General features: G+C 43.3%; 1 protein-coding gene across 1 annotated transcript; it reads right to left on the bottom strand.

Annotated features, from left to right (window-relative positions):
* Nucleotides 1-570: 570 nt before the first annotated feature.
* On the bottom strand, nt 571-5,161 carry FAM136A (family with sequence similarity 136 member A). The gene is given in 6 exon segments (XM_057743580.1): nt 571-2,063; nt 3,895-4,035; nt 4,610-4,645; nt 4,648-4,806; nt 4,808-4,846; nt 4,848-5,161. Coding segments are annotated over 6 exon segments (759 nt in total). The 5' UTR covers nt 5,043-5,161; the 3' UTR covers nt 571-1,874.
* Nucleotides 5,162-23,215: the final 18,054 nt, after the last annotated feature.

Here is a 23,215-nt window from a genome sequence, read left to right as displayed (position 1 = left end):
TTGTGGCTCGCAGGCTCTAAAGCATAGGCTCAGTAGTTGTGGTGCACGGGCTTAGCTGCTCCTCCACATGTGGGATCTTCCTGGAGCAGGGATCGAACCCGTGTCCCCTGCATTGGCAGGCGGATTCTTAACCACTGTGCCATTAGGCAAGTTCCCAGTGATGACTCTTTAAATACCAGTGATAGTAAAGACTTAAACTCTTTGTATATTTTGTACTCTCTTGGTACTCAAAAGTCCCAGGCATTGCATTTTCTCTAGAGGGGTCATAACTGTCTCTTTTCCATTTCTTGCTGTTAGTGTTTAGTGGAAACTAGAGATCTGATGTGAATATTGAATTTTTCAGCCTTATAGTTTCTGTCTTTTTATATTAACGGACTTCAACTTGTAGTGCCCTAACATGACCTCAAATTCTTCCCATTTACAAGTATCCAAACTATAACATATAACTAATTTTCACTCCCCTGGACCTCTTAAATTATTTCACACTGTTACAAAGAGAAGCAGCCTGCCAAAGTTATACTATTTTCACTGCCCAGATATAAGGAAAGAAACACAACAGTGGAAGAAAGATTAAGTCTTATTTATTTTTAAAACCAAACCACTAGGAAAATATATCACAGTCTTGAAACAGCAAACAGGCTATATTATCATTTCAAGTAACAAGTGGGTAAAAGACAACAAGGTCCTTATCAAAACAATAAGGTGCCAGAACTGGGGCAAGAACAACGCATGTCACAAAGGCCCTGGCAAAAGTGGTATTTGGTAATGGAGGGCTGTCCCTTTTTTGCTCTAAAGGAGTCACAGCTTGCCCCCGAGTTGCTTACTTTTTCTCCCTTGACCTTTGTGTTGCCAAGGGATTGTCTCAATAGAGCTCTGTTATTTCAGGGGGCAAAATAAGCAATACTGGGTTTAGGCTTTCATTCTCTTCTGTTTTATGAAAACTAGATTTTTCCAAACCCAGTACTTCATAACTCTCTTAACTACGCAGCTAACAATTCCTCTTTCAACGTTCATTCCTGAATACTAGCATATAGCACAATCAAAATCCCCTTTCCCTTCAAGGGTGAGTGTCACTGCAAGATTGTCTTGTCACTTGGCTGACTCTGCTATAGACAGCCTCAAGGCCCATCATGGCTGTCAGTGAGAGGGAAGGTTTGCTTCCCCTATGGGCGTGATAGTGTTTCTTGTGTTTTTGCAGGGTCTCCAGGCTGAGAGATGTCATGTGTGAGAATTTTAAGAAGTGCACATCCACATCTTGATGGCCAGAAATGAATATCTGCAAGGACCTTTTCAAAGTTTTTATCCAAACTACCTCTCCCAACTTTACATTTTAAATTAACCTCATGCCCTTGCATATAAAACAATACCAAGCAAAACAAAACCTCAGAAACCCCCTTTCCGCTTCTAAATTAGTGACCTCATGAATTTTGTTTGTGGAAAATGCTGTAGTGATCCTTAAGGAGGTTGGCAACAAGTAGAAACACCTCTCCTCACTCCACCAGATCATAAGCAGGTTACGTGAACCCGCCAGCCTGTTGGTATCTGTGTACTAAGAGAATCTGGTACCTTGGAGGGCTCTGGTTTGGTACAAGAAAGACTCCCTATTGCCAGGATAAGTACTTGCCACATGAAATTCAAACTCACAGAAACTCTCCTGTGCTATATCTGACCCAAACTTTAGCACCATTTTTTTCCATTTCACTTTCTAGAACTGAAACACAAAGGAATGAGTGTCCAGAGGCAAGTAACACAGGCCTTAAACTTGCTGCCATCCTTAATTTCCTTATTCATAAACTTTCCTTAAAGGATCCAAATCCCCATTCCTCTTTTAAAACAGATCCCTGCCCTCAGTCCCGATGGCCAATAGCAGACATCTATTTCCCAATGGATGAGAGAGACTCCTTCATCTTCTTGGTCATGGTTGGGATGAGGTTCATGTGGTCATCCACACACTTGGTCACGCAACTCTCCAGCTGCCGCTTCACCTGAAGCTCTTTACTCCCTGCATCTATTGAATCTTTGGCTTTATCATTGCAATGCATAGTGCATCGGGCCAGGCGGTCCTGTGGCAAGAAGGAAAGGGTAGAGAAAGTGAAAGGCTGACCTTTATTTACCAAGTGCTTATCATGTGCCAGGCTCTGTGCTACATATTTTGGCTTGATGTGTATCATCTTGAGCAACTGAAGAGACATTATAGTGCAATTAACCAAGATTGTCCTGATTGAAACAGAGGGTGGCACCATGAGGGCCCAGACAAAGCATTACTAGAAAGCTTGTGAATGATAGAATAAATTGTACAGAAGCCCTTTCCAGGAAGTGAGAAGGAACTAGAGGCTATTGTTACTCAACTACAGACTTTCAAACACCTTGATTTTATATGGTCTGTCCTTGTTACAGAAAAATACTCAAGTCAAAAAATATTTATTGAGCATCTACTATGTGCTAGGGACTCTTCTAATGTTGGGGAATACAGCAATGAGTAAAAGAGATAAAGTTCTTGCCTTCATTGAACTGATATTCCAGTGAGGGGAGAAAGACAAACAAAATAAATAAGTGGAGACATTGGAGAGACAGTTGGATCTAGGAACCTGGAGGTGAGGAGTGAAGCTGGTCTAAAGATATGAATGTAGGAGTTGTCAGCATACAGGTAATATTTGCTATGAGACTAGAGAACTAGATCGAAAAGAAAAAAGATCCAAGGACAGACCTGGGCACCCCAATGCTCCTCAGAAGCTGGAGAGGGGAAAAAAACCAAAACCAAAAACTGTAAATAAGAACATTTCTGAGAGGGAGAGAGGTGGAAAAGCTGGAGAGTGAGCTATCCTATCCTGGTGGCCCACCGAATAAAGATTTTTAAGGAAAGAGAGAGTAATCCACTGTGTCAATGATGCAGGTAGGCTGAGTAAGATGAAGAATGAGAAATGACCACTGGATTCAGCCCCATGGAGGGTAGTGGCAGGAGTGGTTCTGGCACAGTGGAAAAGGAAGTCTGACTGGAGGAATGAAAAGTGAATGGAAGGAGAAAGTTATACAGTAATCAAGAATCAAATTTTGCAAGACCCTATCTGTAAAATAAAATGTCAAACACAGAGCAACCCTTTGAAGTTCCATGATCTTGGAGAAGTTATTCTTTTATAGTGTAATTTTGAAGAATTTCGAATAGAATATAGAATGTAAAAATATATCACATTAGATATAATTTTTCCATTTGAACAGAATCCCAGGCTATGAAAAACTGGTTCAAAGTGGGCCCTGCTTCCCCAAATTCCAGGAAAGTATACATTGAAGGAGGGAGTAAAAGGAAGTTGTGGATACCCTTTGCACCAGAGAGGGATACGAGGGGGCTCTTAGTGACCTCAGAGAGGCTTGTGAGTCAGGCATCAGTAAATCAATGATAATGTTTCACATAAATAAATGACTGCTCTTTAGTGACACAGGAGCTGCCCTCTGGGTGTAGCAAGTAGGAGCATCCTGGGTGGGTATATCCACAAAATGATGGTACGATCTTGCTCTAATCTGTACCTTTTAAAGACTGGCCTGTTCTATTTTCTTGAGGATTCTGCTGTTGTAAGAATGAATTAATATGTTTTAGAAAGCTTTATACTGTACAGTATACATATTATATTTGATGTCTATGGGAGAAAAAAGCATAAGGCTCTTGGTCATGAACTCCGTTGGTAACTCCCTTTTACACTGTTACTATGGGAAATTTTTATAGCACTCCACCTCCAGGACTTTTTCCGAAATTTTAAGCTGTGTAAAGACCAGTAGGCCATAGGACTATCACAAATGTTAACACAGAACCAAGACACTAAAGCCAAGAGTTTTGAACAAATGCCTGTCATCTGCAAAAGAGCAACATCAAGGGCTAGAGTCGTCTGGGATATCCCTCACCTGGAATTTCTCCAACTCGTTGGTCACCAGGGCCTGGGCTTGAGCCAGAGGTGCATGGCAGCGCTCAATGCACTGGTGCACTTGCTGCATGGACGCCTGGCTGTCCTCACAACAGCCGGCGCTACACCTGAACATAAAGCCCTGTAGGGGGAGGGCAGAGAGAGGTTAGGTAGGAAAGCCTCTGGGACAGAGCTGCCCATGGAGAGCAACAGAGGCGAGGAGGAGCGTCACACCGCACCTCTCCTTAGACTAGACACCAGGAGCTTAAAACCACGAATGGGAACATTATCCTCGGTGTCTAGCCGAGTGTTTCAAAGCTCCTCGCCGTGAGCTCATTGGTACTCGTTGAATCGAAGGCTGGGTGGACCGGGAAGGTGGTGGAGCGTCAAATGAAGCTAGGTTCTGAAAACCAGGTGCCTAAACCACAGGGTTCAGAGGCCAGCAATCTAGTAACCTACACTCCACCAGGGGCAACGGGCCCACTGACTCCAGGGGTACCTTTACAAGGGAGACCCACAATCCGGTTAGGGAAGCAGGACCAACAGCCCCCAAACCATTAGTGGATCAAAGCGGAACAGCATATAAGCCAGCGCTGTGTGGAGCCGGGTTCGGTGCAACAGAACCGGGCATGACCTGGTCATCGAGGAGGCCGAGCGCTGGCGCCTTTCCGGTCTTTCACCTTGGCCGTGCTCTTGCCGGGCCTCTGGCCGCTCACCTTAACAAGGGGCCGCGCAAGTGGGAAAGGTGGGGGAGGCCGGCCGCCTCACACCAGGGACTTCTCAACCCTGGCCCGGGGACACCCCCTCCCCCGGCCTGGCCTGGGGGGGCAAACGGCCTTGCGCGTGGCGGGGGCGCACAGATTTCATCGGCTCAGCCGAAGCTCCAGAAGTTCTGTCTGAGGATGAGCCGTGCTCCCGAGGACGCCGCGACGAGCCCAGGGACACCCCGACCGGGGTCTGCGGGGAGGGAGGCAGCGGCGCCGGGGATCTTGCGGCGGCTGCGGAAGGGGCCGGGAGTCCCGGACCGCCTTGGCTCCCCGGGGTCGGCCCCCGCCCCACTACCTGCATCTTCCGGATGTTCTCTCTCTCCAGACTCTTCACCATGGAGTCCACCGCCTCCTGCACCCGGAGCTGCTGCAGCTCCGCCATGGCGACCCCGCACAGCTCCCAGCGGCGCCGGCGCCCACATGGACTCCAGCGCTCGGCCCGCCCCCTCGCCGCCGCTTCCCGGGTCAGCGCGGGGCGCCGGGCCCGGCCTACGCCGCCGCCTAGCGTGGGAGAGGAGCAACTGCACGGCGGTCGGCCCTTTCTTGCCGCGCTCCCTGGCCCCGCCCCCCTGAGTCCCCGCCCCCCTCTGCGGGCGGTGCCTGCGCCAAAAGGCCTTTTTCTTTCTATCTACCTGCCTGCCTCTTCCCCTCTCTTCCTTAAAATTCTTTAAATTTATTTTCATTTAGTTTTAAAAATTGAAGTGTAGTTGATTTACAGTGTTGTGCCAATCTCTGCTGTATAGCAAAGTGAAAAAAAAATTTAATATAATTAACATAGCAGGTAAGTGCGCAGATCTTAGATGTAAACAGCTTGGTGAGTTTTAACAAACCTTGCTCCTTCCCAAGCAATCTCCGCCCATTCTCCCCCTATTTCCCTACTCCAGCCCCAGGCAACTACTGATCTGCTTTCTATCAGTACAGATTACACTTTCCCTTTATAGAATTTTATATATATATATACTTATTTATTTATAATTCATGTACTTTTTTTTGGGGGGGGTCTGGCTTCTTCACCTAATATAAGCTAATAGTATTCCATCGAATGGACATGTAACAATTTGTTTTTCCATTCCTCTGTTGATGCGCATTTGGGTCTTTCCCAGTTATTAGCTATTCTGAATAAAGTGGTGTCTGTGAACATCCTTGAGCAAGTCTTTTGTAGACAGAGATTTCCATTTGTCTTGGGTAAATATCTAGAAGTGGAATTGTTGGATTGTTGATAGATGTATGTTTATGCATTTCTCTCTCTTTCTTTCGTTTTAAGAATATTTGTTTATATATTTGGTTGTGGCACGCGAACTCTTAGTTGTGGCATGCATGTGGGATCTAGTTCCCTGACCAGGGATCAAACCCTGCATTGGGAGTGTGGAGTCTTATCCACTGCACCACCAGGGAAGTCCCTCTGCATTTATTTATTTCTTTACTTATTTTGCTGTGTGTGGGCATTCTCTAGTTGTGGCGAGCGGGAGCTACTCTTTGTTGCGATGTGTGGGCTTCTCATTGCAGTGGCTTCTCTTGTTGCAGAGCACAAGCTCTAGGTGCTCAGGCTTCAGTAGTTGAAGCATGTGGGCTCAGTAGTTGTGGCATGTTGGCTCTAGGGTATGCAGGCTCAGTAGCTGTGGCCCATGGGCTTAGTTGCTCTGAGGCAATGTGGGATCTTCCTGGACCAGGGATCGAACCCGTGTCCCTGCATTGGTGGGCAGGTTCTTAACCACTGCGCCACCAGGGAAGTCCTGCATTTATTTCTAATAAGAAATTATTAACCTCAAAGGAGCAATGCAGGGGCTACAGATATTCAATCGACAGTAAAACATTTATATGCCATCAACAGTGAGCTGTTTCTGAGCTCCTGGAACAGTTCTATCTGGAATGCCCCACCTCCACCTCCAACTTTACTATCCTATGCATTCATTTATTAAACACATATACTCATCCCTCAGTATCCCCGGATTCTGCAACTGCAGATACCGAGGACCGACTGTGATACTTGAATATCGGCATCAGGACTTGGTGTGCACAGAGGGTCCTGTAACCAACCCCCCGAGGATACCAAGGGACAACTATAGCTGGTGCGTGCTAAGCACAGGACACTGGTAGGGGCGAGGGTCCACAGGGGGGCATTGGTAAAGGGGGCAGACAGACAGTGTTGGAAGAGATGTGCTATACGGGGTGGCAAAAAGGACGTGAGAGGTGCAAGTGCCTCAGGAAAGCTTCCCTGGAGGATACGACGAGTGGGTGTTTTTGCCTGGCACAGCAGAGGGTGAAGACGACGCCATGCCAGGCGCGGGGAGCTGCCTGGACAAAACAGAGTGTGAAAGAGCTTGAAGCTTTGGGGAAGCCAAGTGGTTTTGCTGACGCGGAGCCTGGAGTAGGAAAGGAGACTAATGAGTGGCGTCACAAGGAAGGGGTCACTCACTGACTTTGGAGTTTAGGCATTTGCTGTCATCGGGCACTACTCTGTGGCAGAACTCTCGTTTGAGGGCAGTGGGCCACGTGACTCAGCCCAGAGACTTCAAGCATCAGGCCCTCCTCTAGCCCGTGTGCTGGTAACTCCCAGGAAACCACTGCTCAGCATCTGAAACATCTTTACGCTTCAAGCCAGTCTAGAGGCGGCTACTGGCAGCCTCTGGAGTCAGAATGACCCCGGCTGTTAACTGAGTGGGCCAGGCTTTGTTTTAAGGGCTTTGTATCTCATTTAACTCCCACAACAATCCAATGAGGTGAGAGCTTTATTATCAACTTTTCTCCCACTCAGGGAAGAAAACTGAGGCCTAGGGAGGTGAAGCCACTTGCCAAAGGTTGCATATTTAGAAGCTAGAATTGGTGGAGCTAGATTTCCAAGCTGCATAAGCTGACAACAAACTATGAAGTAGGAAATCATAACTGACAATGTTTATACCTATGTTTCCATATTCCGTGGAGAGTTCTTTCTTCTTTATAGAACAATCTGAAATTTCTCACCTTTCCCCCTTGTTTCTAAAATATCAGACTGAATCTTTCCAACAAATCCTTCTTTTAGGAGCTCAGTTAATCACACTAAAATGAATTTAAAAGTCCTTGAGCAATGCAGCCTTGCTACTTTGTGTATATGAAATGAATGGTTCTTTAGTATATTTATGAAAAATGATTCCTGACTTTATTTGGCTTTGGAAACCTTCCAAAAGGTTGTAAGCAGTTTAATCTCATTTTAGGAAGCTCAGATATGTTTGTGTTATTTTCCTGGTGCTTTGGGAGTAGGAAATGAGGTTTCAGGATTCAAGATCTACTCTGGCCCAGCCTTAGCTGACTCACTGGAAACAAGTCTGAACCCTTTCAGGGTCCTGAATGGTTCGTTGTATAATCTTCCTACCTCTCTTGCATGTGACACTCTGCTCTCAGACCCTGGTGGTGGCCCAACAGCGTCCGAAATACTTCCAGCCACTCTGCCAGAGGCAAACAGTGACACTAGATAGACCAAGACTCTTTCTTATATTCAGATATGGGTGGGATAAAGGGGATTTGGGATGATAGGAGCAAGTGAACTTTGCTTATTGCTGACAGCTTGATTAGACTTCACATTAGCGATGGGTGACAGCCAGAAACGCAGCGTGGCCAACCTGGGTTGAAGAGCTCCGGATGAAAGTCTGTGCATCACACTGATCATTTAAAAAGCAATTCTTACGTTATCACTGTCTAGTCATGATATTCTATTCCTTAGTACATTAGGGGGTCTGCTGGGGAAAACAAAACTCTCACACAAAGAGTACCACCTTCTGCAGAATGAGGAATTTAACTTTTCGGAAGTCACAGAAATTTTTATTAAAATACATTTGAAACTTTGATTGAATAGTTTTATATACGTATATATATGTAATATATAATTAAATATTAAATAAAGCAAATGTTTTCTGATTATAAATATCCTTCCATGTAAATATCTCTTGAATCTATTCACATCTTTCTAGCCTACTGTTATCATCTTAGATAAAGCCACCATCATTATTAATGTTATTATTATTTGCCTGGGCTACTATAATTGACTATTTAAATTTTTTGCACATCTTCCTATTGAGTGGTCTTTTTTTAAAAAATAAATTTATTTATTTATTTTATTTTTATTGGCTGTGTTGGGTCTTTGTTGCTGCGCTGGCTTTCTCTAGTTGCGATGAGCGGGGGGCTACTCTTCGTTGCGGTGCATGGGCTTCTCATTGCAGTGGCTTCTCTTGTTGCGGAGCACGGGCTCTAGGCGTGCGGGTTTCAGTAGCTGTGGAGCATGAGCTCAGTAATTGTGGCTCTTGGGCTCTGGAGCGCAGGCTCAGTAGTTGTGGTGCACAGGCTTAGTTGCCCTGCAGCATGTGGGATCTTCCTGGCCCAGGGCTCGAACCCGTGTCCCCTGCATTGGCAAGCGAAATCTTCTTTTTTTTTTTTCCATTTTTGCAGCTTCAAGCTATCTCTTTTTTTTTCTAAGCTCTTTATTGGAATATAATTGCTTTACACTCTTGTACCAGCTTATGAAGTACACCACAGTCAATCAGCTGTATTTATGCACATATCCCCATATGCCCTCCCTCCCGCAACTCCCCCCACCCTCCCCGTCCCAGCCCTCTAAGGCATCACCCATCATCGATTTGATCTCCCTTTGTTATACAGCAACTTTCCACTGGCTATTTTACAGTTGGTAGTATATATATGCCTATGCTGCCCTCTCACTTCGTCCCAGCTTCCACTTCACCCCCCACCCCCTCAACCCTGTGTCCTCCAGTCTCTTCTTGGCAGGTGGATTCTTAACCACTGTGCTACCAGGGTAGCCCAAAGCAAAACTTTTAAACTTTCAGATAAGCTGAAGAATAGGATGATGAGCACCTACCTATATATCCTTCTCCTAGATTCGCTAACAGTTAATATTCCTCTACAATTGCTTTCGCTTTCTATACACATATTCCCTCTTCTGAAGCATTTAAAGTACATTTCAGACAATAGATTCTTTCCCTCTTAAATCCTTCAGGACGTACCTCTAAGAATGAGGGCCTTGTCTTACATAACACAATGTTATTATCACACCCAAGACACTTAACGTGACCCAATGGTATCATCTAACACGAAATCACATTCAAATTTCCCTCATTGTCCTCATACTGTACTTTGTGGCTGGGTTGTTGTTTTTTTTCCCTTTCTCCAGCCAGAATCCAATTAAGGATTACATATTGCATGTGTCATGTCTCTTTGGTATCCCGTGATCTAAAACAGTCTCTTACCTTTTCTTGCTTTTTATGACAGTGAGAGTTTTGAAGACTTCCAGGCTTGTTGTCTTGTAGTATGTTCAGAATGTGTCTGATTGTGCCTGCATGATTAGATTCAGGTTAAACCTTTTGGGCAAAAATTCTATATAGGTGACGCTGTGTAATTCTACTATTATACCTTAATCTTACAAATTTGACTCTATACTCATTTTCTTCTACTTTTATCCCCAACTGCATTTCTTTCTGCTTTCTTGGAGAAGAAGCTTATCCAGCCCTTCTCCTTTAGGACTGCTCTTTTATCTTCCCTTCAAAGATATATTTTTCAAACTGTGGGTCATAACTCATTAGTGTGTAGTGAAATACACTTAGAGGATTGTAACTAGCACTTTAAAGAACAAAATAGAATAGACTTAGAATGAAAGAGAAAATATCCCAATGCATGGCACACGGTAAGGGTTAATGGGACTTTTGTGAAAGATTTTTTTTCTGTTTTATACATACATGCAAGGGTGTAAATGTAAAAGCATATTTTTTACTGTGGATAGTGGTCACAAGAGTTTGGAAATTCCTGCGCTGAAGTGTTGTGTAGGGCACAAATCTAGGTTATGTGGAAAACACAGGTCTACAGATCCAATCTTGGGCTGAGCATCCAAGTCTTCTGTGTTTTCCACTTATCTCTGACGATCTATCTTTTGATTAATCCACTGACAGAGCACCCCCCTTTTCTCTTCCTTCCTTCTCCTTTCTAAAAACTGTAGACAGTACTGCTGCCTCTCAGGGGCGTGGTGTCAGGCCATGATTCAATGTCTTCGAGGTATGTGGTAAATGATTGTTATTATTGTTGGGAATCTTGGATTTCCCCCTCTCTCACTGTTATTACCATGGTTGTCATAGCAAAAACAACAGTGTTAATGATAATAATAGTAATTTGTGGAGCCTGCAGTGGGCCAGGCTTTGGAAGCAGAAGAAGACCTCTTGCGGGGCGGTGTTCAGTGCAGCCTGAAGGAGGAGACCTGAGGCCGGTCACACATGTTCTTCACCCAACAGGCTCTGGTTCTCACAACGGTGAAGGGGACTTTGGTTGAAATCTTTGGGTCTGTGACGGTCTTAAGCCTTCCATTCTCTAGGACTCAGTTTCTTTATCTATAACATGAGCAGGATTGGATTAGACTGTCCCTATGGTTCTCATCAACTTTACTCCCTGTGACACCCTTTACCAAGAGATGAAGAGTCTCTTGCTAATTGGCAAATTTTGAAGAGTAAGAGTGGAGGAGAGATCTGTTCCGAGGTCTTGTCAAGACTGGGTGGAGGTGGTGGGGTTGGAGGAGATGAGTGGTGAGAATAGTGGGCAGTTAGAGGGCAGAATGATGACACTAGGCTCCTGAGAAGACCAGGGATAGGAGAGAAGTTTTAAGAGAGAATTCAGGGAGTTACTAAAGAAAGACCAACTTCATCTACTATAAACACTGAATACTTTAGCTACTTTAAACACCATGCAGCGCAAATATTAAAAATATACCTGAGTTCAACAAGAAGAGTGATGCAGGTAGGCTAGATATAGTTTCTCTTGGGGGTATTAGAGTGTCAGCAAACCTCACACAAAGTCGAGACAGCTCAGGTACAAGTGCAGGGCAAGCACAAGTAGCTCATTCTTCATCTGACCCTGGACCATGGTAAGTCATTGAATCCTGGAGAAATGGAAAGGGTGCCTTCAACTTTTAAAAACAGGATCTGCATACTTACTTGTGAAATTACATCAACATAACTTAGGGGGTGCAGGGGAATGACTGTGGGCTGGGAAGGGGGGTTGCCGTTCAGGAGGTCAGTGGTGAGGTGGGTGAGAGGGGCTGAAGGAAGGAAGGGAGGTGCTGTCATCCTACCAGCAGCTCCTCTGGGCATTGGGGCTTCCAGCTGCAGCCTGTGGCTTCTAGCCAGGAGGCAGGACCCTCAGATTCCAGCTAAACTCTTAGCAGACTTGCAGGATGGTCCCATCTGAAAACCAGAGAGGGTGGGATATGTTTATTCTCGCGATATGAAGTGATGTTGGTAATAATGAGAAAGATAATCAGCGGGACTTTCTCTCCTCCCTGTTAGAGGCATAGAGAGTTGCTTAGCAAGGGGCCAGGTGAGTATATTCTTACTGGAAGGGCAAGAGAAAAGGAAGGAACTAGCCAGTAGGAATCCAAAGAGTAGCCTGGAATAAAGGCAGGTTGTGTGTACACAAGCTTTGAGTGCATTCTAGCATCACGTTTCTCATACTTTTTTGTCCTCCATCACTACTCCACTGGAGCAGCCATAGCCTGATGGCACCTTGGGCCCCCTGTAACCTGGGGATGTGGACATGATGTGGAGTGGTCATCCCTTCTGTGGAAATAAAGGAAGAACAACTGAATGAGGAAAGCAAAGGCTCTTCACTCTAAACTTGATATAGCAAGAGAGTCAACTACCATGACTTCTGTTTTGGCAGAGACTCAAAGCTAGGCAAAGGAGTGGGAAAGCTTTATAGTGGAAAAGAGGGAAGACTTCAGGGATGCCCTGACTGGAGCCTGACCGCCTGGGGAAGCTGTCGGTGGGCTAAATAGAAGCAGGGCTTCCTACGCAATTGGTTAGGGGTGCATATGTGGCTTTCTGTAGTTGGGCCCAAGTTTGAGGTGGGGACAAAAATGAGAAAAGCCATCAAAAATTAGGGAGGCTTAGAAATTGATCAAGTCCTGGTCACTTTGGGCTGATTGTGAGAGAAGCTATTGCTTAGCTTCCTGGCTTCCCGCTAGGCTGACTCCTAGCAGGCTGGCTTCCTGGGTTGTTTATTGGCGATAAGGGGGTTGGATTCCTGCACAGATTGCTGCAGGTTGTGGGTCAGGGACCTGTTCTTAGGTCTAGCCATTGTCCATTTATTTTCGTCTTTTAGTTTTACTTTATTAAAATCTTGGCCATAGTCTATTTATATGTTCAGTCTCTCAGAACTATTCTGACAGGGCATAGAAGGAGCTGCAGGGCAGGCCTCTTTCCCCAAGTGGCCGAGGCACTAGGATGGGCTCAGCTTCACATGTGTACCCGGTGGTCAAGGCTGCAGGGTCTCTTACCAGAAAAGGGGTGGGAAGGGGTCGCTGGATAAAGTTTTAAAAAATAGCCATCAACATAAATAAACAAATACAACACGTTGTTATTAAAAACAAAACAGTAATATATACACCACAGCTAGTCCAATAAAGGTAACTCAAATGAGTAATCAAAAAAGGGACCTAAATATAGATATTGTGGAGAAGAAGAATTACTAGAATATTATGCATAGTGCTATGTTAATGTGTTTTAAAACCTTGACAAAATTCTTTTTAGGATAATATAAATCATCAATATATATTCAAGAAGCTTAATGCATAGTGAGTTCTTTCAAATCTTCAAAGAAAAGAATTCCCCTCATATATACACTGTTGGGTAGCAGAAAATTTTATTTTGTTTTACAAAACTAGCATAGTCCTGAGACAAAAATAGAACAAAAGATCCTCCAAACAAGCCAACAGACAAACAAAAACCCTATAGACTAATGAATGAACATGAATGCAAAAGTATTAAGTGGAATACTTCTAAATAAAATCTAGGAGTATGTTTAAAGAATAAATGCCATGTTCAGGTAAGGTTTGTTCCAGCAATGCTGATACAGTTCAATATAAAGAGGTCAGTTAAGTGTATATTTCTCATTTCATCACACCTACAGGTCAAAGGCAGCAAAAGTAATCATTTCATAGTTCAAATATAATCAAGTTATGCTCATGTTTAAAACACAGCCATAGCTTCCTAACACATTTAATGTAAAGACAAAAACTCCTCAGTACACAAGGTCTTGTATAGCTGGCCTCTCCTTTCTCTACAGGCTTGTCCCACCCCCACCCCGCCTCTCCCTGGAGTACTTTGTTCCAGCCCTACTGGCTTGTTTCGTTCTTCATATGCACCACACTTCCATCACATCACATTCACACGTGCTGTTCCCTCCACCCACGGCACTCTTCCCTCCCTTTTAGACTTAGTTAAGGCCTGCTCTTCCTTCAGATCTAAGTTAACTCATTGCTTCCTCTAGAAATCATTCCTTGCCTCTCTAATCAGTCAAATCCTCCCTACTTGGGTGCTTTTCAAACTATAGTCTTTGAGATTCTGTTAAAATACAGATTCTGACTGGGGAGGTGTGGAGGGACTGGAGATTCTGTTTTTAAAATTAATTAATTAATTTTTATTTATTGGCTGTGTTGGGTCTTTGTTGCTGCACATGCTTTCTCTAGTTGCAGAGAGTGGGGTCTACTCTTTGTGTGGTGCGCAGGCTTCTCATTGCGGTGGCTTCCCTTGTTGGGGGGCATGGGCTCTTCCCTGGTAGCACAGTGGTTAAGAATCTGCCTGCCAATGCAGAGGACAGGGGTTCAAGTCCTGGTCCAGGAAGAACCCACATGCTGCAGAGCAACTAAGCCTGTGCTCCACAACTATTGAGCCCATGTGCCCCGCTTGCCACAAGTATAGAAAGCCTGTGTGCAGCAACGAAGACCCAACACAGCCAATAAAATAAATAAATAAATAAATAAATAAAAACAAATAAATTTATTAAAAATATTAAATGTATTATAAAGTTATAATAACTTTATATAAAGTTATAAAATAGTTATATAAAGCTAAAAGTTATAACTTATTGTTATAATAACTTAATAATTATATCATTAAAAGACAGAAAAATGGAACAAAGAGTTCAGGAATAGATCCAAGTATATATATATAGAAATTTAACAAAATGAAAGATGGCTTCAAATCACTGGGGAAAAAGAGGAGTCATTTGATAAACATATTGGAACAATTGGCTATCCATGTTGGGGAAAAATGACCTGGGTCACAAAATAAACTCCAGATCTAAATTTTAAAAATAAAACCAAAAAGCACTAGAAGAAACACAGGCAAACTATTTTTGTAACCTTGAGGTAGAATGATTCTACATATGCAATAAAAACAAGAAATAGGAAAAGATGAATACATAAAAATATTTTAAACTCTTGTTTCCCGCTACCTAGGAAAACATTAGGAACAAATATGATAGATAATATAAAGTTCTCCTACCAACCAAAGAAAAAGACAACTCAATAGAAAAGTGAACAATTCACTGCAGGAAAAAGAAATACACGTAGCTAGTACACATGTTGTTATGATTTGAATTGTGTCTCCCCAAAAAGATACGTTGAAGTCCCAGCCCCTAGCACCTCCGAATTCAACCGTATTTGGAAATAGGGTCTTTACAGGAGTAATCAAACAAATGCAAGGTCATTAGGGTGGGTCCTTATTCAATATGACTGGTATCCTTATAAAAAGGAGAAATTTGGAGGCAGAGACAGACATGCACGGAGGGAGGATCCTGTGAACATGGGCACAGGGAGAAGGTAGCCTTCCATAAGCCAAGGAAGGCTCGAGGCCACCAGCAGCTGGGAGAGAGGCCTGGAACAGATCCTCCCCTAGAACCTTCAGAGGGAGCAGCCCCATGGCTACCAACACCTTAACTTTGGGCTTTCAGTCTCCGGAACTGTGAGATAGTACTTTTCCGTGGGTTTAATGTACCCAGTTTGTCGTACTTTGTTATGGTAGCCCTAGGAAACTAAGGTACATGTGAAACAATATTCATCTTCACTAGAAATTTAAGAAATCAAAAAGAAAACAAATCACTGTTCTTTACACCACTGTTCAACTTGTAAGGCAGCAAGATGGAGCCAATTGCAGGGGAAGATGAGAGGAATAAGGACCATTTATACGATGGTGGTGGATATGAATGGCACGACTTATCTGTGAGGCAAGGAAGGCCATTTGGCAATATATATATATATATAAAACCATAAATACATGAAAATTGACCCAACATTTCCTCTAGAAGGAAGAACTTAGGGGAATAATCAGACATGTTTGGAAAGATATGTGAACAAGGATATTCAGTACAGCATTTATAATGTTCCATATTATAAACAGCTAAATGTGTAACCTTAGAAAATTGATTAAACAACTAATGAGTGTACTATAATATATAATGGAACGCCCTATGGATATAAAGAATGATGCCATGGGAGTGGTTTTTACTGACACGGAAAGATGTATATTTGATTGAGTTACTTGAGAAGTCAAGTAATAAAAGATTCTGTGCATAAAGTTTTATATTTATAAGAAACATATATACACATAGAAGAAAGTTTGGAGAGTTATACAATAAAATGTTAAGGTTTGTTATATGTGGGTGATGAGATTACAAATGATTATACTGATAATTTTCTTCTGAATGTTTACATGGGATTTCTATGCTTTCTTCCTTGGTTATATAAAAATTGTTTCAAGTTAGAACATTCCATCATAATTAATGAGCAAGAGAGTAAGGACTGATCAGCTCATGTAATATGGCAGCTCACTCAAGAGCAACACTTTAAAATTATTTTTATTTTTTACTATCAGGTGCTTTCTCCACAAAGCCTTAAGGCCACGTCACTGCCCAGATATATCAGGTAGAAAAAAAGGCAGCCTGGGAAAGCTCTGGCACATAGCAGGGAGCTGGTGCTCTGGATTGGGTTTCCATCTCGATTTCCTCTGTAATCACAGCTCTGCCCAGATTGCCTTAATGACAGCCTCTCCTTACCTGGCTTCCTGAGCAATGCATTCCTTCCCACTTGGATCACAGAATGCTATTCTGATTCTCGAGGACGTGGCCCATACTAGCTCAGTGCCTCCTTGGCAAGGACCTGCCCAAAGTCACTCTATCTTTGGTACCAACAGTCTGATTACTGTAATGAGATTTTTTTTCTTCTCACTTTCTTCAACTCGAAGAAAACACCCTCCTACTCACATCTCTTGCTGTCCTGTCCGTGTAAATCACTCTAAGGGTTAACAGAAGTATCTTTCCTCTGTCTGTAGCTTTGGGAAACAGGTAAGCTGATGTGTGCAGGTGAATTGGAGAACGGGACAGATGGGGCATGCTGGAGCTTTGACTTTTGTTTTGATGGGCTTGCTAGAGTATGCAAACTACTTCTAATAGAAGAGGCATCCTGCTAACTTTTTTTTTTAAAATTTATTTATTTACTTATTTATTGGCTGCGTTGGATCTTTGTTGCTACATGCGGGCTTTCTCTAGTTGCATCAGGCGGGGACTGCTCTTTGTTGCAGTGCGCAGGCTTCTCATTGCGGTGGGCTTGTGATTCATGGGCTTCTAGGCATGTGGGCTTCAGTAGTTGCGGCACACGGGCTTAGGTGCTCTGTGGCATGTGGGATCTTCCGGATCAGGGCTCAAACCCGGTCCCCTGCATTGGCAGGCGGATTCTTAACCACTGCGCCACCAGGGAAGTCCCTGTTAACTTGTTTACAGTAGTCAATCATGAAGATCTGCTGTTAACCACCCCCCCATCTATATGTATATCTATGTATATAGATATATATAAAACACACACACACACACACATATGTTGAGATATACAAAGTGTTCTACAATTGTTAGTTATTTTATTACCAGAGATGCTTTTGGCTGACTTTCTGCTTTGATTCTTCTGAGCACATCGATGAAGTGGAACAGAAAAGGTTAAGGACAGACATTGCAGTAGCTTCTCCTCTTAAAGAGAGATTTGTGACCAGAGCTTAAGCCTGCTAAAGGGGCAGGTCCTGCCTAGTATTCTTTGCTGCTTAGAGACCACTGATACACTGCGGAGAGAAGTGATGCCTGGTATGTGCCAGGCACCCTAATGACCACTTTGGTTCCTAAGTGCAATATTGCCTGCCCTCACTGTGTGACTTTTAGGACCACAAAACATACTTGATGGAATAACAATATGAATAAAGAAATTTCCTCCAAACTTATAAGTTTTATAACAATTTGAGATATACTAACCTATTTGCAGAGTTATTTTGAAAGTAGAAATAGGTGAAATTGTGTTTTTCTTTCTACTTTCCAGGATATTGCCAAATTTTCTTTAAGGACCATGTGCAACTTTTGTAAACGTGAACATCATGAGAAAAAAGAGAGGCTGGAACCCAAACTCTACCTGGGCTGACAGCTGAGGTCCTTATGTCAGCTTCTGCCGCATGTGGAGACCTTTATCATGAGCAGGTTGCCCAGCCCTGGGCCAGGTCACAGCCTAAGAGATGGCAGGTCACTGAGCTCCTCCCTTCCCCAACAGTCCTCGTGAGTTCCTTCAAGGATGGACAGCTGCTCCTCTGCCCCATGGCTCCCTCCTCTTTTTCCAATACAAGCAGGGGTGGGGGCCTTTGAGCGCCTTCCCTTTAGCTCTAGCCCACCTCTCACGGCTGATAGAGCAGGCAGGGCAGTCCAGTCAAACTCACAGGGCCCAGTGGTCCAGAGGTGAGGCCCAGCGAGCCCACTGCTTATCAATCCAAACCTGCTCTTATTTGGGGGTGGGGGGACCATTTTTTTTTCCCACCGGAAACAAACTGCTCTCTGAGCCTTGCACGCCCACCTTTGATTCTCTGGCTCACAACCGTCTGTCCAAGTTCAAACAGTCCACCCAATATTTCTCCAACTGGGGAACCACCAGGGGCCTCAATGTAGTCTTAGAGTTTGTGTATTCTATACAAATTTTTAATATTGTGTTTTTATTTTGTTGATAATCTTAAAGAAAATAATATAAAATACAAAGATATAAAAATATAAAATATTTATAAAAATATTATTTATATAAACATAAAATAGTTTTATACTATCCAGAGGACCAAATTGTGAGGATATTCTCCTATGTGATTTCAGAGTTCATGTTTGCATCTCTGTTTACCATAACATTGGCTCTAAGTGATGCCTCAAAGTGATTCTTTTCTTAAACTTATAAATTGAAGTATTGGGACTTCCCTGGTGGCACGTTGGTTAAGACTCCATGCTCCCAATGCAGGGAGTCGGGGTTTGATCCCTGGTCAGGGAACTAGATCCTACATGCATGCTGCAACTAAGAGTTTGCATGCCACAACTAAGGAACCTGTGTGCCACAACTAGGGAGCCGGCGAGATGCAACTAAGGAGCCCAACTGCTGCAACTAAAACCCGGAGCAACCAAATAAATAAATAAATATTTAAATAAATAAATAAAGAATTTTCTCTGACCATGGCCTTGGATAAGCCAACAGAAAAATCTTTAAAAACAGTCTCAGTCTGCACATTTTTCAAGTTTGAATGTAACTGCTCTGGATTGCTCTGCCTGAGCCTGCTCCCTCTGCTGGGGCCTCCCTTTGCCTGTGCTCACCTGATGCCTCGCTAGCTATCCTCGCTTCCTAGGCTTCTCTTCAGGGTGGCCCCTAATTCACAGCTGAAATCCACATGAACACCTGACTCCAATCGTGGGCTTTGCTGTGGGTGAGTGAGGGGTGGGCAAGACCTGTGGGTACAGGGAGAGCAGAGGGGCCAGAGTCCCTTCCAAGTTGGCATTATGATTTTCCTGTGCATCTCAGGTCCCAGCAGCAGGGGTCACTGCACGAAAGGTTATAACCATGTGGCAGCTTCTCACCAGGCTCCTGGGGTGAGCACAAGGGAAATCACAGCAGCATGGCACCAGCTTTTTAGCCCATGGCGCTGTTTAACTATGCCAGTGCGCAAATGGGAGCTGAATGGATCTGACGTCATCGTGGCTTCTGCTAGCATTGTCACCCAGAGTCTTGCTGAGACTAAGGACACACACACAAATTAGGCCCACCAAATTAGACTGCAAGTTATTTATAAACTCACTAGATGGTTATACATAGTAAGAAGATAATAAAAATCTCTAAATGAGGCCCAAGGACCAGATCTCTGTTTTAAATACTTAACATGTTGAAAATTTCAGCAATAGCTCTAGTTCTTCTGACACTCCCATGACTCCCAGCAGCTTGCCAGTCCTCGTGGGTCCCCTCAAGATCAGAGGCCAGGAAGTACTTAGCATGTCTGTGAGTCTTCTCCAAATCTTTTTTCCTCCTGAGATTCTGAAACAAAACCACTACCATCTTGGTCCGGTCATTTCTGCTTCTTGGACTCAGTTTACCCAACTGAAAATGAGGTTAGATCAGTGTTTCTAAATTTCTCTTCTGTGAGGTGATTCTAAAAATCCTAAAATCAACCAAACTCTCAAAATAATGGAGACAGTATTTTTACTTAAATGTATTTAAAAACATGTAGTAAAATAGAAACACATTTATTGTAATTATTATTGTGTAATAAACTATCTTTAAGGGGTGGTGAGCCAGGCTTAGGCACACAAGGTGGAGGGCGTGCTGCATGGATAGGCACTGATGGTGGTGGTGGGGACCAGACCCACCATCCATTTGATGATCACTGGTCCATGCTCATCCTCTTGTCTTGTAATTATGGTACAATTTTGTCATAGTTTGTGGTTTCTGTTCTTCATGCAATAAAAATGATTTAATTTTTCTTAATATTTTCACTAGAACATATGAATATACTTGGGATCATTTTGTGTAGCATGTAACCCCCCTATGAGACCATTTTGGCTGCTTAGGTGAATCCCCAAGTGGCCCTCCTCACATTCTGTCAATGGGTGATGATTTAAAAAAAATTATCATCAAATTTCTTAAGAAAGCACTAGGTTGTAGGATCTTTAAATTTCCTTTTAGATCAGGGAATCAATACTACTGTGGACATAATTCAGGGAATGAAAGAAGAAAAAAGCTTTGGAGGCCCCATGCAGTAGGAACTTAGGGATCTATCAATCAGAACAAAGTGTGTGTGTGTGTGTGTGTGTGTGTGTGTGTATCTGAGTGCATGGTGTGTGTGAGGGAAAAACACTCAGGTACTAGGAGGCTTGAAGCAAGGAGGCTGAATAGATACGGACTGCTCCCGAGCTTATCAAGAAACACCTTATCTAAGGGACTCCTTCCAAGGCCACCCAGACACACTTAGACAGACAGACAGACATGCACACACACACACAAGCAGAAACACACTTGGACACACACATACTCAGACATAGACCAGCGCAGAGACACAGACACTTTTTTGTATTCTTTCACGAGATTAGTCAGGTGCAGCCGCAAGACGGGACAGAGGAGGGGCTTGGGAAACAAAGTTTCTCACAGTCATGGGTCCTAGAGAAGGGAGGCATAGCACGTCATGCAGGGCCACAGGGAGAGACACCAGGGTGGTCAGGAGGCAGGAGTGAGGGGAGCCCTCAGCCCATGGTTTTCCTTAGGGTTTCTGCAGAAATGGCAAGGTGAGGCAGGGCGAGCTGTTCAGGACAGGCCAGCTTGAAGTTTCTCTGGGCTCCCTAGTTGCTGGAGCAGGCTGGGCCTCGCTGTCAAACTCACAAGGCCCAGTCGTCCAGAGGTAAGCCCCAGGGAGCCCTTCGTTGTTTATCAGCCCAAGTCTTCTCTTACTCAGGGTTGCGGGGGGGGGGGGGGGACAATTTTTTGGGTCCCTGGCCCTGGGATGATTAAGGAACAGGAATATTGCTTCTGGGTCAGATAAAGGCAATGTGACCTGGCTCTGGATTGCTTGTTTTGTGTCCTGAGTGGATCCTTTGCTACCTCTAAGAATTGGCTACCCAGCGAGGGGCAGTCTCCCCTCAGCAGGAAAGGTTTTTTAAGATGCCAAAACATAATAATATATAGAAAATTATGTAATATAATTTATATATACATACAAAACAGACACATTGTCAGACACACACACAGAGACAGACACAAACACAGACACAGACACAGACATACACACAGATATACAGTACTCCTCAGAAATACAATCTCTTAAAAAAAAAAATGGAGGTGTTCCAGCCATGGCCCCTGTTCCCGCAAAGGAGTCCTGGATGAGGTTTCTTGATAATCAGGCCTATTTCCAGTTACATCCACGATGCAATGAGACCCCTCAGTATTCTGACCAGCTTAAAGGCCTTTGCATGATAGAGTTAGCCTTCATTTTCTAGGGGAATTTGAACTTAAAATCTGAAGTCCTCTCTGTGCCTCAGTAGATCTCAAACTTTAGTCTGCTGATGATTCTCTGCGAAGCTGGGTCTTGGGCTCTATGCCTCTGATACTGAAGTTTCAAAGAGAGGCTCAGGGATCTTGTATTTTTACAAACTCCCAAGTGATTCTGATGCAGGAGTTTCATGGAGAAACATGCCATCAAACTGTCTCAGAAATTCCATTAATGAAATAAAAACAAAAATAAATAAGTGGGACCTAATGAAACTTACAACTTCTGCACAGCGAAGGAAACTCTAAGCAAGATGAAAAGACAACCCTCAGAATGGGAGAAAATATTTACAAACGGATCAACAGACAAAGGATTAATCTCCAAAATATATAAACAGTTCATCCAGCTCAATATCAAAAAAAAACAAACAACCCAATCCAAAAAAGGGGAGAAGACCTAAATAGGCATTTCTCCAAAGAAGATATACAGATGGCCAAGAGGCACATGAAAAGCTGTTCAACATCACTAATTATTAGAGAAATGCAAATCAAAATGACAATGAGGTATCACCTCATACTGGTTAGAATGGGCATCATCAGAAAATTGACAAACAGTAAGTGCTGTAGAGGGTGTGGAGAAAAGAGAATGCTCTTGCACTGTTGGTGGGAATGTAAGTGGATACAGCCACTATGGAGAGCAGTATGGAGGTTCCTTGCAAAACTAAAAATAGAGTTACCATATGACCCAGCAATCCCACTGCTGGGCATATACCCAGAGAACACCATAATTCAAAAAGACACATGCACTCCAACGTTCATTGCAGCACTATTTACGATAGCCAGGACATGGAAGCAACCTAAATGTCCATCAACAGATGAATGGATAAAAAAGAGGTGGTACATATATACAATGGAATATTACTCAGCTGTAAAAAGCAATGAAACTGCGACATTTGTAGAGACATGGATGAACCTAGGGACTGCCATACAGAGTGAAGTGAGTCATAAAGAGAAAAACAAATATTGTATATTAACACATATATGTAGACTATAGAAAAATGGTACAGATCAACCAGCTTGCAAGGCAGAAATAGAGACACAGATGTAGAGAACAAACATATGGACACCAAGTGGGGAAAGTGGGGAGGGTTGGGGGGGAATGAACTGAGAGATTGGAATACCAAATAGTACACTCTAAATATACGCAGTTTATTGTATGTTAACTGTATCTCAATAAAAGTTAAAAAAAAAAAAAAGAAATTCCATTAATGCAATAGAGTATTTACTGAGAGAGTCAAGGTACTAAATACGTAAAAAATGTACAAGAACCACCTCTTGTATGTGGTTCACCCTCTTTCTTGCTCTCACAAGCAGAAGTTACTTTTTTTAAAAATATATCTTTATTGGAGTATAACTGCTTTACAATGTTGTGCCAGTTTCCACTG

This window comes from Hippopotamus amphibius, chromosome 7 (assembly GCF_030028045.1).
Source record: "Hippopotamus amphibius kiboko isolate mHipAmp2 chromosome 7, mHipAmp2.hap2, whole genome shotgun sequence".
NCBI classification, from domain to species: Eukaryota; Metazoa; Chordata; class Mammalia; order Artiodactyla; family Hippopotamidae; genus Hippopotamus; species Hippopotamus amphibius.
Note: the sequence above shows the minus strand (reverse complement) of the source record. Positions and strands in the feature narration are given on the sequence as shown.